Genomic DNA, 20,751 nt, shown 5'->3' on the forward strand with positions numbered 1-20,751 from the left:
AAAAAACAAAAACCTTTTCCCATTTTCCCCCTAGAGCATAGTAAAAAAATAAATAAATACATAATTGGTATCGCCGCGTCTGTAAAAGTCTGAACTATTACAATATATCATTATTTAAACCGCACGGTGAACGCCGTAAAAAAAAAAATTGTAAACGCCAGAATCTCTATTTTTTGGTCACCTAATCTCCCACAAAAAATGAAATAAAAAGTGATCAAACCGTCGCGTGTACATCAAAATGGTATTATTAAAAACTACAGCTTATCCCGCAAAAATAAGCCCTCATATCACTTAATCTACGGAAAAATAAAAAAGTTATGGCTCTCAGAATTTGGTAACACAAAATAAATTTTCTTTTTTACACTTAGGTTTTTACTTGTAAAAGTAGTAAAATATAGAAAAAACTATATATATTTGGTATCGCCATAATCGTATTGACCCACAGAATAAAGGTAACATGTTGTTTTAATTGCACAGTGAATTCCGTAAAAACAGCGCGCAAAAAACCATGGAGGAATCGCTGTTTTTTTCATTTTCTACCCCACATATACATTTTTTCCTGTTTCCTAGTACATTATACGGCAAAATAAATGCTGCTACGAAAAACGACAACTCGTCCCGCAAAAATCAAGCCCTCATAGCACTATATCGACGGAAAAATAAAGACGTTATGGCTGTTGGAATGTGGGGAGGAAAACACGAAAATGAAAATCTGAAAAAGGGCTGCGGCGGGAAGGGGTTAAGAAATAGGTTGTCTAAATTGTAAACCATGGGGGTTTTGAGCGATAAGATTCTTCTTAACTACAAGGTTCAGAAACAAAACTGAAGATTAAATGCCTCCAAAAGAAAACATTGGCTAGAAAATTGATCCGTGATATATTTCGGTGGAGTCCAATAATTTGATGCATTGCATTAAAACGAATATACAGGAGAAGAGAACAACTAATCTCATTCATCAATGTTTCATCAATGTTCAAAGAAGTTCAAGAAAAGTCATTGTGATTAAATGTCTTCTTACCATAATTCCTGTGAGTAAACACACTCCTTTTCCACAGTATGTGTTCGGTACCATGTCACCATATCCAATGGATAGAAAAGTAATTGAAATTAACCACATTGCTCCAAGAAAGTTACTAGTAACATCCTGTTGGTCATGGTATCTGAAAGAAGTAGAAAATGCATGGAAGATTACATGGTTTATGTAAATAGTCACTGCTATTCATTTACTGCTCCCTGTTATCAGCTATTGTTCCCTGTTATCAGCTATTTCAGTGACTTGTTAACCCTACTGTTGCCACCGCTACGGACAGTGACTGGCTACCAAGATTACGTGTTGAGACGACGCCATTACTGAAACGGCTTAAATAAAGTCAGGTGGAGGATCAGGCAACAGTCAGCGTGATCCTGGCAGGGGGGTTGAAAGAGGAGTATAACTTATTTTGTTGTTTAAAATAATTTTTAAAACATGAAGCTGGAAAACCCCTTTAAATCACAAGTAAGGTTTCCACGGATTCTCATGAGAATAGAAAATGCAAGATTAATATCTTTAAAAAAATATCAACTCTACAGGCATTAAACAAATATTACGCTGAATACTAAAAGAACTAGAACTTAGTCATGAATAGTTATGACATTTTAGGAAATTCAGCATACTTTTGTTGCAGAAAACAAACAAATGTCATAAAAATTCAAAAAGCAAAACGACAAAATTATTACTAGATATACATAAATGACAGAATGTATCTAAATGTATACAGATTATATTTTACAAGTAAAGTGTATTTTCTTTTAACATTAAAGGGTTTGTCTAGTTTAGAAAAACTATGTTTAAATACCCTGTACGTTAACAGATGGGGCTCCCCTACTTTCATTGCTTAGTCATGTGCTGTGTATATGAATGTATGACTCATCACATAGAGAAGACAGGGAGGCTGTAGTTTCTGTGAATAACATCATTCAGCAGGTGAATAGATGAACTGCTCCTCCTAACAAGGTCACCACCAAATTATACTCAAATCCAAGCCAGAGATGACGGTCACCTTGATGCCACATGTTCTGTTGCTATTGAACATCCACCTGCCATTTTTCAGTGCATAAAAATAATAATACAAAAAAAGCTATCTTAGGCTTTGTTCATATCTGCGTTGGGACTCCGTTTATGGGTTCCGTCTAACTTTCCGTCAGGGGAACACATAAATGGAATCCAAACTGAAACAAACGGAAACCATAGGTTTCCGTTTGCATCAACATTGATTTCAATGGTGACGGATACCATACAAATGGCTTCCGTTTGTCACCGTTGTTTAAGGGTTTAGTCGTTTTGATGGAATCAATACTGTAGTCGTCTGCGCTATTCATTCCGTCAAAACGACGGAACCCTTACACAATGGTGACAAATGAAAACCATTTGCCCCAGATCTGTCACCACTGAAATCAATGGTGATGCAAACAGAATCCTATGGTTTCCGTTTATTTCAGTTTAGATTCCGTTCATGTGTTCCCCTGATGGAAAGCTCCAACGGAACCCATGAACGGAGTCCCAAAGCATATTGCCCTTATTCAGAGGCAATATATAAGAAAAACTTTTTTACAGTGCAAAAAGATACAAATGTCAAGTTACACTCATAAAACATTGTTCTTACAGGTCTTCCTTTTTTAAATTTAAAAAACCCAAAACTTTATTTTCAGCTCTCATAAGTTCCTGGGAATGTTGCATATATTTGTGTATACTATTAAAAGCTCTTTTATAAGTTCCTTCAGCTGAAGGAATTTACATTTTAGTTTCGATGGACCTGTAAAAAAGTAAACATTGGTAGCATCCATCAAACAGATTTCTGCAGACAAGTCATGCACATTCACCTCCTAGCCCTATTACCTAATGCTGAGTGAACATGCTAGTTAAATCAACTGTTTATATAGCATACACGTGAAAGGTCAAATAAGAAGCTGCCGACAGAAATGTCATTCATACAGTAGTTCATACGTTGATAGTTGTACCAGATAGCGCTATGTGGTTCAGGGACTAAGGTTTAGATCTACTTATTCAATGCAATGCAATAAAAAGATATTTATGTCTTGGGACAACATTGGTAACTGAACTCGGTGTTGCCTGGAGATGTGGTCAACATAAAAGTTTTAATTCTCCAGGAAATATATTAATTTTTTGTGAAGATGTTGATGATCACATATCTGCCTACACTTTCAGCTGGCGTCTTTTGCATCTTCAGGAACACACATATTCTTATTCTCATTACTTGGCTATATAAGAAGTCCAAAGTTAAGCACTTTGTTCTAGATTGGCGGGGTAATATTAGACGGACCCACCTATCAGACATTAATGGCATATCGTTATAGCACAAAGAGACAAAAGAGCTTTTAACGCCAATGTATCAAATATAAAAAGTTATAAATTTTATTTGAACAGACAAAATATACATAAAAAATAATACAAAAAGTATGACTCTAGTAAAGTTACGGAGACCACACTCACAAACTGCTACACACTATAATATATGGGCAAGCAATACCCACCACTGTATGGACCACCCCACAGTTAAAGTCAAAGACAATGCATAGCAGAGGGTTAAATGGTCAGATCAAGGGACTTACCCATGTGTGAGACAGGAGGTGAAAGAGTGTCTGCTCTGCCGTATACCCCGACGCGCGTTTCGCCACAAAAAGCTTCCTCAACTGCTGTTCTCTACATTACAGCGCCAATCAGATTATGTAGGAGATAGAGCATTTATAATCTGGTGACAGAGCCTCTTTAATGGTCAATACACAAAGGGAACACTCTTCCTTTATAGATGCCGAAAGATGTCACCATTGCCAGCCATTGTCATGGATTGATGGTTATCAATCATAGACACCCTCTTAACCCCTTGCGCTTGGTTGATCTTGAGAACATAGCACCGTAGATTTACAGTACTGTGCATTTAGGCTCATCTGCCTGCACCACAAGTGTAGGACGCAAGGTGCAAAGGGGCTCAATTCCACATTCATATTTTGCTATATATTGATAGTACTTGCATAAATAATTTTTTTCTTCATAAAACGTTAAAGACATGTTGCTCTAATCCATACAATATAATTTATTCCTCTTGAAATGCAAAAATTGCTACTTACTTGAGATCTAAAATGGTGACCAGACTCCTAGAAACACATTCTTTGCATTTTGTGTCTGATGTAATTACCATCTATTTTATTCAGACATTTAATTCTGAGTTTTGTGAACAACTGAGCTGGAAATATTGTCAATAAACAGAAGATGTGATCCTGTACTGTCTGTTAGAGGTCAATCCTTGAATGGGAAGGTGATCAACATGTTAAATATTCTTTTTTCCCTGTTATCTGTTGACATTACCAAACTTACAAAACAATACTATAACCAACTCAGACAATTCTTTTGATAGTAAAGAACTCCCCATGTGTATTTGTGTCCATTTCAGGTACTACATAAATTGTGTAAAAAACTACCAAAGTGAATGTTACATTATATTTGTTATCCTATTATGTTAGATTTAGCTACTTTTATATAAGGGCTAAGCATTAAATGACTTTCACACCTAAAATTTAAATCAATGTCCTTTTAGATATCTTTTTAGAGAGTTTCAGTAGAAGTGAATGAATGTCAGCATCATCTTCAAACATGAAATAGGTTTATTGTTCCAGAAAATACACCATACGACGTTTCGACCTCAAAGAAGCCATTCTCAAGCAGTGAAAATAGTGCATGATATAAACTTTACATCCTTCCAGACATCCGCCGTATATATATATATATATATATATATATATATATATATGGCGCTGTCGAGAAGGTGTTCCCGGCATACAGAAGTACAGTTACATCGCAGTGATAGTCAGGAGCTGAGCCCGCACCATGTTACAGCTGACACCCTGCTGTAATGGCCAGGACCGGAGCTAGTCTCCTATCTGGCCGATTAACCGCTCAGATGCTGCGCTCAATAGAGATCGCAGAATCTGAGGGGTTTATAGCCACTGGCATCCCAGCTTTGCGATCGCTGGGCTGCCGATGACTACAATAGCAGCTGGAGGCCTAATACTGGCCTCCCGGTCTGTCGGCTACGGAAGCCTCCTAGGACCCACCCGGAGGCAGGGCCTAAAAGGCATGGCGCCGGCTCAGGAGCTTAGCCAGCATCATCAGCGGTGGGTGTCAGCTGTATGTTACAGCTGACACCCTGATGTAACCGCAGGAACCGGAGCTAACTCCGATTTCTTCCATTAACCCCTTAGATGCAGAGATCGAAGGTGATCGCTGCATCTTAGTGGTTTGTAGCAAGTCGGCAGCCCTGCAATGCGATCGCAGGGCTGCCGACTGCTACTACGGCAACAGGAGGCCTAACAATGGCCTCCTGCTCTGCCGATTACGGAAGCCGATTAGGCCCCGTCTGGTGGCGAAGCCTAGTCGGCTTGCGGTCAGTGAACGACTGACAGTTTTAATACATTGCACTACATAGTTAGTGCAATGTATTAGAACAGCAATCAAACAGTTGGACCTTCAAGTCCCCTAGTGGGACTAAAAATAAAGTGTAAAAAAAAAGTACAAAAAGTCAAAAAGAAAATACAAGTTTCAAGTATTAAAATGCCTGTGCCGCCGCTCACTAGTGCAGCGCCGGCCGCATCACCGCACTTAATGTCAGGAGCGGGGCAATGACTGCATTACACAGGCACAGCCCCGCTCTAGAACGGCGGAGATAAGAGAAATCTCTCATCTCCGCCGCTATTCCCCTGAATGCTGCGATCACAGCGGACTGCAGCATTCAAGAGGAAGTGAGAAGGGGGGGATGCCCCTTAGATCGCATCACAGGAATCCCTGTGACGCGATTGAGGGACATACCATATATGGGCAGATAGCCCAGGGTCCATTGAAGGATCACCCAGGGCTGTCCTACCATATTTCTTGTTGTTAGAACATACTTCGGTATGTCCTAACAGCTGCCTGTGTACTATCTGTACACAGGCTAATGTACTAGCCTATAGATATATGCCTGTCTACTATCAGTATATAGATATATGCCAGTACATTAAAGTTTAAAAATGAAGTAAAAACAAAGTAATGTTAAATGAAAAAAAAAATACACATACACCTTTTTTTTTTACAATAAACATTAAAATAAGTGTCATTACATAAAATATACACATATTCGGTATTGGCACGGGCGTAATAGCCTGCACAACAATTTTTTTGCGTCAGTTATGTGTACGCTGTAAAAAAATTAAATAAAAACTGCTTTCTTTCACTCATTAATGTGAGGCGCGAGGTGTGATGAATTTAATATTAATGTGAGACACATGGAGTTTAATTAACCCCATCATGTACCTCACACATTAACCCATTATGACTGAGAAACATTCTGGGGTTAATTACTATTAATGTGAGGCACATTCAAAATTCATCACACCACGCGCCTCACATCAGAAAACAGAAGAACTTTTTTTTTTATTACTGTTGGCAAAGTATCGAATTGGTATCAAAATCGCAATACTAAACGAAGTATCGGTATCGAAGTCCAAATTCTGGTATCGTGACATCCCTATTTGGTACAGCCGCATCTGTAACGGCCTGAACTATAAAAATATTATTTGATTCCGCACGGTGAACGCCGTAAAAAAAACACCTAAAAAACTGCTAGAATTACTGTTTTTTTGGCTTCCAAAATTTGGTATAAAAGTTTATCAAAAAGCTGCATGTATCCAAAAATGTTACCTATAAAAACTATAGCTCGTCTCGCAAAACACAAGTCTTCATACAGCTCCGTCAACAAAAAAAATGAAAAAGTTATGGCTCTCAGAACATGGTGACAGAAAAAACACATTCTTATTCCAAAAGTAATTTTATTGTGCAAAACGTTGTAAAACATAAAAAAGTGCTACAAATGTGGCATCGCCGGAATTGTAATGACCCGCAGAATAAAGTTAGCATGTAATTTATGACGCGTGATGAACACTGTAAAAAAAAAAAAAAAAACCATGCCAGAATTGTTGTTTTTTGGTCACCTTGCCTCCCAAAAAAAAAAAACGGATAAAAAGTGGTCGAAAAGTCACATGTACCCCAAAATGGGCCACATACAAAACATCCCTCATCCCACTACGTCTATGAAAAAATAAAATAAGTTAAGACTCCCATAAGTCAGGAAAGAAAAATATTCAGTAGTGCAGGCCCGAGGGTAACATTTCTTCTGTTTCAATTTATCAAGGCCCTAAAATGAGGGAAACAGGAGGGGGAGGGCCCAAACATATCTGCTGTAAGCGAGGGTGCCTGTATTATACCAGAACAACACTTTCCCAACAAAATTCCCCAAACTGCAAAGGTGCGGAGTGTGGACCAAAAGGGGGATAAGAAAGGAAACCATCTATCAGTGCGAAACAAACATCTAGGGATTATTTTATTGTTTTTTTTACCCCATTATTATACCACCTGATTAAGCCCCTGACGTACTCTGCCCAGCTTACATATGCCCCCACATTATAAACTGAAACACCAGTAAGGGTATGTTCACACGCTTACTAAAAAAACATCTGAAAATACGGAGCGGTTTTCAGGGGAAAACTTCTCCTGATTTTCAGCCGTTTTTTTAGCAACTCGCGTTTTTTACGGCTGTTTTTGGAGGGTGTCTCTAAAACCGGGAAACACAGCATAATAATCAGAGAGCTGTCTTTCATGGTGGCACCAGCTGGGCACCACATACGGGCATTTCTCTAGAAAGATTGCCATTTTCACTCTGCAACATCGAGTGTACACTCATTTCTAGAAAACACATATACTGGATTAACATGCTCACTACACCCCTAGGTGAATACCTTGAGGGGAGTAGTTTACAAAATTAGGTCACTTCTGGGGGGTTTCCACTGCTATGGTCCCAGAGGGGCTTTTCAAATGTGATGTAGCGCCCAGAAACCAATCCAGCAAAATCTGCAGTCCAAAAGTCAAATTGCCCTCCTTCCCTTCTGAGCCCTGTTTTGTGTCCAAACAGTAGTTTATGACCAGATATCGCCGTACTCGGGAGAAATTGCTTTACAAATGTTGATGGGACTTTTTCTCCTTTTATTTGTTGAGAAAATGAAAAATTTTGAGCTAAAGCTACGTCTTATTGGAAAAAATAAATTAATTTTATTTTCACTGCCCAATTCTAATAAAATCTATAAAACACTTGTTGAGCCAAAATGCTCACTACACCCCTAGATGAATTTCTCAAGGGGTGTAGTTACCCAAATGGAGTCACTTTTGGTGAGTTTTCACTGTTTTGGTCCCACAGGGGCTTTGCAAAAGTGACATGGTGCCAAGAAACCAATCCAGCAAAATCTGTGCTCTAATAGCCAAATGGCGCTCCTTCTCTTCTGAGCCCTACCATGTGCCCAAACAGCAGTTTATGACCACATATGAGGAATTTCCGTACTCTGGAGAAGTTGCTTTACAAATGTTGGAGTCAGTCACTCCACCTGGAGCGGAATCCCTGGCCACATCGTGGCCGATTCTCTGGCTGGGGATTCCGCTCCTAGAGGGAGCCTTAATAGCGCGTGGGGCGCTATCTACAGGGGGGTGGTGCAATCTTCAAGGGGGGTTTGGCACTATCTTAATGGGCACTGTGGCACTATCTACATGGGCATTGTTGTACTATATAGGGGCACTATCTACAGGGGACACTGAAGCGCTGTCTACATGGGCACTGTGTGTGTGGCACTATCTACATGGGCACTGTGGCACTATCTATGTGAGCACTGGCACTATATATGTGGGCACTGGTACTAGGGGCAGCTATGGGGACATTATACTGTATGGGGGCAGCTAAGGCAGCATTATGCTGTATGGGGGCAGCTATGGGGCATTATACTGTATGGGAGACACTGAGGGGGCATATTATACTGTACAGTGCCAGCTAAGAGGGCATTATACTGTATGGGGCAGCTGTGGGGGCATTATTCTCTATGGGGTAGCTATGGGGCATTATACTGTATAAGGGTAGCTATGGGGGCATTATTATGTACGGGGCAGATATGGGGAATTATTCTGTATGGGGCAGCTATGGGCCATTATACTGTATGGAGGCATCTGTGTAGGGATTATACTGTATGGGAGTATCTGTGAATGGATTATACTGTATGGGGGCATCTGTTTTGGTATTATACTGCATGAAGGCATCTGTGTGGGCATTATACTGTATGGGGGTATCTGTGTTGGCATTATACTGTATAGTGGCAGCTATTTGACACTATACAGTGTGGGGCAGCTATTTGGCATTATACTGTGTGAGAGGCACTATGGGAGCATGATACTGTGTGGGCTGGACCGGGTGTGTATGGGCAGGGTTTGGGTGGTATTAGAGGAGTGGCTTAAAATAAAAAAAAATCCACACCTGTTGTCCCTCTTTTTAATACTTGAAAGCTGGGAGGTATGTCTGAAGTGTTCAGAGCTGTAGCTAAGTTTTATGTCACCCAGGGCAAAGGTTTAGTTAGCTGCTCTAGAACTGCAATAAAATACCATGGCCAAGGCAAAGTGGCTTGTTAGCGCACCCCTAGCACTCAGCATCTGGGGCACTTGACTCGGTTGCCCCCTCCCCAGATACTCCCCTGTTGCTGATCCAACTCCACCATGCTTAGTGGCTACAGAGTATATGTATATATATGTGTATATATATATATATATGTATATATATATATATATATATATATATATATATATATATATATATATATATATATATACACACATACACACAACACCGTTCAAAAGTTTAGGGGTCAATTAGAAATTTCCTTATCTTTGAAAGAAAAGCACAGTTCTTTTCAATGAAGATAACATTAAATTAATCAGAAATACACTTTATACATTGTTAATGTGGTAAACGACTATTCTAGCTGCAAACGTCTGGTTTTTAATGCAATATCTACATAGGTGTATAGAGGCCCATTTCCATCAACCATCACTCCAGTGTTCTAATGGTACATTGTGTTTGCTAATTGTGTTAGAAGGCTAATGGATGATTAGAAAACACTTGAAAAACCTTGTGCAATTATGTTAGCACCGCTGTAAACAGTTTTGCTGTTTAGAGGAGCTATAAAACTGACCTTCCTTTGAGCTAGTTGAGAATCTGGAGGACTGCCAAGAAACTGAAGATTTCCTACAACGGTGTGTACTACTCCCTTCAGAGGACAGCACAAACAGGCTCTAACCAGAGTAGAAAGAGAAGTGGGAGGCCCCGCTGCACAACTGAGCAACAAGTACATTAGTCTCTACACCGTGTTCCAAATTATTATGCACATTGGATTTAAGTGTCATAAACATTTAATTATTTGTTTTTCAATGAAACTCATGGATGGTATTGTGTCTTAGGGCTCTTTGTATCATTGTAATCAATTTCAGACACCTGTGATAATTAGTTTGCCAGGTGTGCCCAATCAAAGGAAAACTACTTAAGAAGGACGTTCCACATTATTAAGCAGGCCACAGGTTTCAAGCAATATGGGAAAGAAAAAGGATCTCTCTGCTGCCCAAAAGCGTGAAATAGTGCAATACCTTGGACAAGGTAAGAAAACATTGGATATTTCAAGAAAACTTAGGCGTGATCATCGTACTGTGAAAAGATTTGTGGCTGATTCAGAGCACAGACGAGTTCGTTCAGATAAAGGCATAATGAGGAAGGTTTCTGCCAGACAAATTAATAGGATTAGGAGAGCAGCTGCTAAAATGCCATTGCAAAAAGCAAACAGGTATTTGAAGCCGCTGGTGCCTCTGGAGTCCCGCGAACCTCAAGGTGTAGGATCCTCCAGAGGTTTGCAAGTGTGCATAAAGCTATCATTCGGCCACCCCTAAGCAATGCACATAAGCAGAAATGGTTGCAGTGGGCTCAGAAATACATGAAGACTAATTTTCAAACCGTGTTGTTTACTGCTGAGTGCCGTGCAACCCTGGATGGTCCAGATGGATGGAGTAGTGGATGGTTGGAGAATGGCCACCATGTCCCAACAAGGCTGCGACGTCAGCAAGGAGGTGGCGGAGTCATGTTTTGGGCTGGAATCATGGGGAGAGAGCTGGTAGGCCCCTTTAGGGTCCCTGAAAATTACCTCTGCAAAGTATGTAGAGTTTATGACTGACCACTTTCTTCCGTGGTACAAAAAGAAGAACCATGCCTTCCGTAGCAAAATTATCTTCATGCATGACAATGCACCATCTCATGCTGCAAAGAATACCTCTGTGTCATTGGCTGCTATGGGCATAAAAGTAGAGAAACTCATGGTGTGGCCCCCATGTTCCCCTGACCTCAACCCTATTGAGAACCTTTGGAGCATCCTCAAGCAAAATATCTATGAGGGTGGGAGGCAGTTCACATCAAAACAGAAGCTCTGGGAGGTTATTCTGACATCCTGCAAAGATATTCAAGCAGAAACTGTCCAAATACTCACAAATTCAATGGATGCAAGAATTGTGAAGGTGATATCAAAGAAGGGGTCCTATGTTAACATGTAACTTGGCCTGTTATGGTTTTTTTTGGATTGAAAGAGCTTTTGATTTCTGTAAATATGACCTCCTGATGCTGCAAATTCAACAAATTACCATTTTAGTTCTCTTTACAACCTTTAAAATGTTTTGATCTTTGTTGTGCATAATAATTTGAAACAGTGCATTTGTGCAATCTGTTATCATTAGGAGATTTGTTCAATAAAATTTGCATTATACTCCAACGGTTGATGGCTTGAATTATACTGACTGTCATTTACATCGACTATTTAGGAAAATCAGCGAAATATAACATTTGCATAATAATTTGGAACGTGGTGTAGTTTGAGAAATAGACGCCTCACAGGTCCTCAACTGGCAGCTTCATTAAATAGTACCCGCAAAACGCCAGTGTCAACGTCTACAGTCAAGAGGCGACTTCGGGGTGCTGGCCTTCAGGGCAGAGTGGCAAAGAAAAAGCCATATCTGAGACTGGCTAATAAAAGGAAAAGATTAATATGGGCAAAAGCACACAGACATTGGACAGAGGAAGATTAGAAAAAAGTGTTATGGACAGACGAATCGAAGTTTGAGGTGTTTGGATCACACAGAAGAACATTTGTGAGACGCAGAACAACTGAAAAGATGCTGGAAGAGTGCCTGACGCCATCTGTCAAGCATGGTGGGGGTAATGTGATGGTCTGGGGTTGCTTTGGTGCTGGTAAAGTGGGAGATTTGTACAAGGTAAAAGGGATTTTGAATAAGGAAGGCTATCACTCCATTTTGCAACGCCATGCCATGCCCTGAGGACAGCGCTTGATTGGAGCCAATTTCATCCTACAACAGGACAATGACCCAAAGCACACCTCCAAATTTTGCAAGAACTATTTAGGGAAGAAGCAGGCAGCTGGTATTCTATCTGTAATGGAGTGGCCAGCGCAGTCACCAGATCTCAACCCCATAGAGCTGTTGTGGGAGCAGCTTGACCATATAGTACGTACGCAAGAAGTGCCCATCAAGCCAATCCAACTTGTGGGAGGGGCTTCTGGAAGCATGGGGTGAAATTTCTCCCGATTACCTCAGCAAATTAACCGCTAGAATGCCAAAGGTCTGCAATGCTGTAATTGCTGCAAATGGAGCATTCTTTGACGAAAGCAAAGTTTGAAGGAGAAAATTATTATTTCAAATAAAAATAATTATTTCTAACCTTGTCAATGTCTTGACTATATTTTCTAGTCACTTTGCAACTCATTTGATAAATATAAAAGTGTGAATTTTGATGGAAAACACAAAATTGTCTGGGTGACCCCAAACTCTTGAACGGTATTATATATATATATATATATATATATATATATATATATATATATATATATATATATATATATAAAATACAAGTAAGAATATGTGTATTTACAGAAATTATTCAGAGAGGAAGAAAATACCCAAAACATGGCAACATTTTTGGTTACTTTACAGCTACACCGCAGCTGCCTAGGAGCAATTGAGATATTTTTTCGTACTGACAGGTACTCTTTAAAGTTGAAAATTTATAAATCTACATTAAATATAAAGCATAGAGTCAGGCTGTGCAACAAATTTTCTTAATTCTAAAGCACATGACTGGGCTGTAAATCTACAGGGTTTTACACTTTTTCCGAAAGACAGGACAAATAGGAAAGGTGGTGGTGTATGTCTGTATGTGAGAAATGATATGAAGGCGAGTGTGAAAGAGACAATAGTGGGTGAATACTGTGAGGAGGTTGAAACCTTGTGGGTGGAACTAGAAAGGGAGGTAAACACTGAAGAAATTACTTTTGGTGTAATCTATAGACCCCCCAATATAACTGAGGAGATGGAAGTTCAGCTATATAAACAGATTGAGCGGGCTGCACAGGCGGGTACTGTAGTGATAATGGGAGATTTTAATTTCCGGGATATTAATTGGTGTCATGGTTCGGCTTCAACTGCAAAGGGGAGACATTTCCTCAACCTGTTGCAGGAAAATTTTATGGGCCAGTTTGTGGAAGACCCGACTAGAGGTGAAGCTCTGTTGGATCTGGTCATTTCTAATAATGCAGATCTTGTTGGGAATGTCAATGTTCGTGAAAACCTCGGTAACAGTGATCATAATATAGTTACATTTTACCTATACTGTAAAAATCAAACGCAGGCTGGGAGGGCAAAAACATTTAATTTTAAGAAAGACAATTTCCCCAGGATGAGGGCGGCAATTCAGGATATGGACTGGGAAGAACTAATGTCAAATAATGGAACAAATGATAAATGGGAGATTTTCAAATCTACTTTGAGTTATTATAGTGCAAAATTTATTCCTATAGGTAACAAGTATAAACGACTCAAATTAAACCCCACATGGCTTACACCTTCTGTGAAAGGGGCAATACACGACAAAAAAAGGGCATTTAAAAAATACAAATCTGAGGGTACAGCTGTAGCCTTTGTAAAATATAAAGAGCTTAATAAAATCTGTAAAAATGTAATAAAATTAGCAAAAATACAAAATGAAAGGCAGGTGGCCAAGGATAGTAAAACAAATCCCAAAAAATTCTTCAAGTATATAAATGCTAAAAAGCCAAGGTCTGAACATGTAGGACCCCTAGATAGTGGTAATGGGGAGTTGATCACAGGGGATCAAGAGAAGGCAGAGTTACTAAATGGGTTCTTTAGCTCTGTATATACAATAGAAGAAAGAGCAGCTGATGTAGCCGGTGCCAGTGCTGTTAATATATCAGTTGATATACTGAATTGGATGAATGTAGATATGGTCCAAGCTAAATCAAATAAAATAAATGTGCACAAGGCCCCGGGACCAGATGGGTTACGCCCTAGAATTCTTAAAGAGCTTAGTTCAGTTATTTCTGTCCCCCTTTTCATAATATTCAGAGAATCTCTAGTGACTGGTATAGTGCCAAGGGACTGGCGCAGCGCAAATGTGGTGCCTATTTTCAAAAAGGGCTCTAGGTCTTCCCCGGGTAATTATAGACCAGTAAGCTTAACATCCATCGTGGGGAAAATGTTTGAGGGGCTATTGAGGGATTATATACAGGATTATGTAACAATAAATAGCATTATAAGTGACAGCCAGCACGGTTTTACTAAGGACAGAACTTGTCAAACTAAAGTAATCTGTTTTTATGAAGAGGTGAGCAGAAGTCTAGACAGAGGGGCTGCTGTAGATTTAGTGTTTTTGGACTTTGCAAAGGCATTTGACACTGTCCCCCATAGACGCCTAATGGGTAAATTAAGGACTATAGGTTTAGAAAATATAGTTTGTAATTGGATTGAGAATTGGCTCAAGGACCGTATCCAGAGAGTTGTGGTCAATGATTCCTACTCTGAATGGTCCCCGGTAATAAGTGGTGTACCCCAGGGTTCAGTGCTGGGACCACTATTATTCAACTTATTTATTAATGATATAGAAGATGGGATTAATAGCACTATTTCTATTTTTGCAGATGACACCAAGCTATGTAATATAGTTCAGTCTATGGAAGATGTTCATGAATTGCAGGCAGATTTAAACAAACTAAGTGTTTGGGCGTCCACATGGCAGATGAAGTTTAATGAAGATAAATGTAAAGTTATGCATCTGGGTACCAAGAACCTGCATGCATCATATGTCCTAGGGGGAGCTACACTGGCGGATTCACTTGTTGAGAAGGATCTGGGTGTACTTGTAAATCATAAACTCAATAACAGCATGCAGTGTCAATCAGCTGCTCCAAAGGCCAGCAGGATATTGTCGTGTATTAAAAGAGGCATGGACTCACGGGACAGGGATGTAATATTGCCACTTTACAAAGCATTAGTGAGGCCTCATCTAGAATATGCAGTTCAGTTCTGGGCTCCAGTTCATAGAAAGGATGCCCTGGAGTTGGAAAAAATACAAAGAAGAGCAACGAAGCTAATTAGGGGCATGGAGAATTTAAGTTATGAGGAAAGATTGAAAGAATTAAACCTATTTAGCCTTGAAAAAAGACGACTAAGGGGGGACATGATTAACTTATATAAATATATTAATGGCACATACAAAAAATATGGTGAAATCCTGTTCTTTGTAAAACCCCCTCAAAAAACAAGGGGGCACTCCCTCCATCTGGAGAAAAAAAGGTTCAAGCTGCAGAGGCGACAAGCCTTCTTTACCGTGAGAACTGTGAATCTATGGAATAGCCTACCACAGGAGCTGGTCACAGCAGGGACAGTAGATGGCTTTAAAAAAGGGTTAGATAATTTCCTAGAACAAAAAAATATTAGCTCCTATGTGTAGAAATTTTTCCTTCCCTTTTCCCGTCCTTTGGTTGAACTTGATGGACATGTGTCTTTTTTCAGCCGTACTAACTATGTAACTATGTATGTAACATCTAATCTACAGGGTGGGCCATTTATATGGATACACCTAAATAAAATGGGAATGGTTGGTGATATTAACTTCCTGTTTGTGGCACATTAGTATATGGGAGGGGGGAAACTTTTCAAGCTGGGTGTTGACCATGGCGGACATTTTGAAGTCGGCCATTTTGTATCCAACTTTCGTTTTTTCAATGGGAAGAGGGTCATGTGACACATCAAACTTATCGAGAATTTCACAAGAAAAACAATGGTGTGCTTGGTTTTAAGGTTACTTTATTCTTTCATGAGTTATTTATGTCATTATGGGTGTCAGGTCCGAGCATTCCTAGATGAACAGTTTCCTGGAAAGTGGATTGGTCGTCATGGGGCAGTTGAATGGCCCCCTAGGTCTCCCGATCTGACCCCCTTAGACTTTTATCTTTGGGGTCATCTGAAGGCAATTGTCTATGCTGTGAAGATACGAGATGTGCAGCAACTGAAACTACGGATACTGTAAGCCTGTGCTTGCATTTCTTCTGCGGTGTTGCTATCAGTGTGTGAAGAGTGGGAGAAGAGGGTTGCATTGACAATCCAACACAATGGACAGCACTTTGAACACATTTTATAAGTGGTCAGAAACTTGTAAATAACTCATGAAAGAATAAAGTAACGTTAAAACCAAGCACATGATTGTTTTTCTTGTGAAATTCTCGATAAGTTTGATGTGTCACATGACCCTCTTCCCATTGAAAAAACTAAAGTTGGATACAAAATGGCCGACTTCAAAATGGCCGCCATGGTCAACACCCAGCTTGAAAAGTTTCCCCCCTCCCATATACTAATGTGCCACAAACAGGAAGTTAATATCACCAACCATTCCCATTTTATTTAGGTGTATCCATATAAATGGCCCACCCTGTATATGTGTCTTGATTATTTATTGCAGCAGAACACAATCTCTTAGTTATTTTTTTTTTCTCTTTGGCTGGCAGACCTCCAGAATGAAATAGAAGGCAGCATTAATACGGTTTCATGTTATGGAAAAAGAGATGGCGTCTCTGAATGTATCTCTGGATATCTTCGGGTATGTTCACACGCTGAGCCAAAAACGTCTGAAAATACGGAGCTGTTTTCAAGGGAAAACAGCACCTGATTTTCAGAAGTTTTTTGAGCAACTCGCGTTTTTTTCGCCGTTTTTTCGGCCGTTTTTGGAGCTGTTTTCAATAGAGTCTATGAGAAAACGGCTCCAATAACGTCCCAAGTGTCCTGCACTTCTTTTGACAAGGCTGTAATTTTTACGCATCGCCTTTTCACAGCGACGCGTAAAATGACAGCTCGTCGGCACAGTACATCGGCAAACCCATTGAAAGTAATGGGCAGATGTTTGCCGACGTATTGGAGCCGGCTTTTCAGGCGTAATTCGAGGCGTAAAACGCCTCCATTACGCCTAAAAATAGGTCGTGTGAACCCAGCCTAATAATCAGCAACAATGTGTTCATCGTTTAGTTTCTCTCTCTTTCAAAGACATCTTGTAAAGCATTCATGCTGCTCAGTTCATGCAATGGTAAAAGAAACATATAATTTTCCCACTTTTACACTATAAAAACTACTTTTAGAACTACTATATGCCATGTTAGGTTGGTATTTTGCAATGTCTGATCAATGCAGGGGCGGGCTGCCCCCAACCAACCGGGCCGGTCCCCCAGCAGAAGTTTAGAGCTGCGTCCACCAACTACCACTATAGCAGTCATAGCAGCTGTTATGGGCCAGGTGCCACAGGCCCCCCATGCTCGGTGGCATCGCTAGCCCGTATAAGAATAAAAATCACACCCTTCACACTGCCGCCAGTTTCAAGCACATTTAAAACTACAGAAGCCTGTATCTCCAGTGGGGACTCTCCATATTGCGCAGTTAAAGCATGCCGCAACTGCAAATACTGATAAAAGAAAGTGTTCGGTAGAATAAACTCTTCCTTTAACTGTTGAAAGGATTTAAGTACACCATCCTTATATACATGTGAGATATATGTAACTTCAACAGATTCCCACTGCTCAAACCCCTGTAATTGATATAATCCCATACCTTGACATTACGCCATAAAGGTGTGAGCCGAGTAATCCCCGTGATGCCCTGGATGTCCCTGGTCTTCCACCATACTTTATGCATTAAAGAAAGAGTCGGCATAGGGGAGGGTGGAAGTTTAAAATGTTGCGCTTCTAGCAGGGAAAACAAGGAACCATGTCCTAATGAATATGTTAATATTTCACCACTTGAGCCTCCACAATCTGAATTCCCCCAACCTTTAAAATATAGCAATTGTGCCGCCAAAAAGTATACTTGGGTATTATGAACCGCCAAAACTCCCTCATCGGTAGGCAACTGTAATGTTTCTACATTACACTTCTGGAATATTCCCAGAAGTGCTAACATATTCAGAGGAGTAAAATCCAGAATCCAGCGAGTAATCTGCACCCCTAGATACTTAAACTGTGCCGTAACTGGTACCATAGCCAGATTAGATAGTAAAGAGTCTATTAATGGATCAACAGGAAGCAGCAATTTATTCCAATTGATAGTGAGACCAGAATATGTACCAAACAGGGTAATAGTGCAGACAGCCTAAGACAGAGACTCCATCGCATCTCCCAAAAATTAACGGTCATCTCAGCTACTAATGGCCTGCCCTGCAGGAGCAGTCCAGTGCAACCTCTGCTCTGGCAAATCCAGTCCCTCTATCCTTCTTTGGGTGGTAACTAGTGCGGGAATGAAAAGCGGGTATTGAGACTAAGCCATGAATGTGAAGGTAACTAACGCTTATTGCCTCAGTCTCACTGTGGCATCATATGCAATGAAGCGGTCTGCGGCGTGGCCGACAACAAAACTGACTCAAAGTCTATCACTAACTCTAAACGGCGCAGACTTTCCTGGCAGTAAATCTGTGAGCCGACAAACATCAGCATAAGACTGAGCTAGCATTGCTGCCACTCCTATCTAAGTAGCAATGCTAGCTCACAGCCTCACATTGCTGTCGGGTATGCAGCAGACTAGATCTATGGATGGTGGAAATGGAGGGAGAGTGGTGGCTGTGGATTATGTGGGCTGACCACCCCACTTTCCATCAGCGACGGACGGCCCTAAATATATACTGGGATGGACAAATAATGGTATGTTCACACGCCCTATTTACGGACGTAATTCGGGTGTTTTACGCCTCGTATTACATCTGAAAATACGGCTCCAAACATCTGCCCATTGAAATCAATGGGGTTACGATGTTCTGTGCACACAGGCGTTTTTTTACCGTCAAAAGACGGCGTGTAAAAAGACGCCCGCGTCAAAGAAGTGCATGTCACTACTTGAGACTTAATTGGAGCAGTTTTTCATTGACTTCATTGAAAAACATCTCCAATTACGTCCATAATTGACGCCGCGAAAAACGCGAGTACGAGCAATTACGTCTGAAATTCAGGAGCTGTTTTCGCCTGAAAACAGCTCCGTAATTTCAGGCGTATTGGACGCTGCCGTGTGAACATACCCTAATACATTACCACCATCCTAGAAAAAGAACCTGCTACCTTCCATTAGGGATCTCTTTCCCAAAAACTCATTATTTCTTTTTCCACAGGATTTAGCTCCTTGCTATGCAGAAAAAATATGCAAACCGTTGTTCACAGCAAAGGGCATTCAATTGTTGACCTGGCAAGGAAACAGCCCTGACCTGAACAAATAATTTTTGACACTGCTTGAAAGCCTTGTACATATGACCGGCCCATCAAATAAAAGGCAATCGTGGCTATAGTTGCTTCCTGGCACCACATAGAAACAAAGGAAGATCTTCAAACACTTGTCGACTCAATGAGACTTCGCTGTCATGCTGTTTTAAAAAGAAAGGCTACCCCACTAAATACTGACACATATCAGATTGTAGTATGGATTGATAATGATTGCAGCATAACGTTTTTGTATTGCAGTTATTTGAATTTAGCTTTTATTTATTGAATTATCTCTCTCAATTTATATAGAAACATTGCATTTTCTATACACTTGCAAAGTTGCAAAACATGTCCACAATTGTGTCCACCACTGTATATATACTAGAGCTTCTTAATGAATTAGAATATCATCAAAAAGTGAATTTATTTCAGTAATTCAATTCAAAAAGTGAAACTATATATTATATAGATTCATTACACACAGAGTGATATATTTCCAGCATTTTTTTTCTTTTAATGTTGATGATTATGGCTAACAGTAAATGAAAAGTAATATAGTCTCTCAGAAAATTAGAATATTGGGTAAAAGTGAAAAATTGTAGACACATGGTGTCACACTCTAATCAGCTAAGCAAGACAAAACACCTGCAAAGGTTTCCTAAGCCTTTAAACAGCCCAACAGTCTGGTTCAGTAGGCTACACAATCATGGGGGAAGACTGCTGACTTGACAGTTGTCCAGAAGACAGTCATTGACACCCTCCACATGGTGGGTAAGCCACAAAAGGACATTGCTAAAGAAGCTGGCTGTTCACAGAGTGCTGTATCCAAGCATATTAATGGAAAGTTGAGAGGAAGGAAAAAGGGTGGTAGAAAAAGGTGAACAAGCAACAGGGATAACCGCAGCCTTAAAAGGATTGTCAAGAAAAGGCCATTCAAGAATCTGGGGAAGATTCACAAGGAGTGGACAGGGGCTGGAGTCTGTGCTTGAAGAGCCACCACACACAGACGTATCCAGGACATGGGCTACAACTGTCGCATTCCTTGAGACAACGTCACGTCAGAAGCGTCTTACCTGGGCTAAGGAGAAATAGGACTGGTCTGTTGCTCAGTGGTCCAAAGTCCTGTTTTCAGACGAAAGTAAATTTTGCATTTCATTTGGAAATCAAGGTCCCAGAGTCTGGAGGAAGAGTGGAGAGGCGTCAATCCAAGTTGCTTGCGGTCTGGTG

The 20,751-nt window shown here is 40.3% G+C and overlaps 1 protein-coding gene across 2 annotated transcripts in view; it reads right to left on the bottom strand.

Moving 5' to 3' along the window:
• KCNN2 (potassium calcium-activated channel subfamily N member 2) overlaps positions 1 to 20,751 on the bottom strand; it is a 192,446-nt gene that overhangs the window by 59,043 nt on the left and 112,652 nt on the right. For both annotated transcript variants that reach the window (XM_075836526.1, XM_075836535.1), the window contains one exon: positions 1,019 to 1,160. In XM_075836526.1, coding sequence (XP_075692641.1) covers positions 1,019 to 1,160 — 142 coding nt within the window. The remainder of the gene's footprint in view (positions 1 to 1,018; positions 1,161 to 20,751) is intronic.

The sequence above is a fragment of the Rhinoderma darwinii genome, chromosome 1, assembly GCF_050947455.1.
Source record: "Rhinoderma darwinii isolate aRhiDar2 chromosome 1, aRhiDar2.hap1, whole genome shotgun sequence".
NCBI classification, from domain to species: Eukaryota; Metazoa; Chordata; class Amphibia; order Anura; family Rhinodermatidae; genus Rhinoderma; species Rhinoderma darwinii.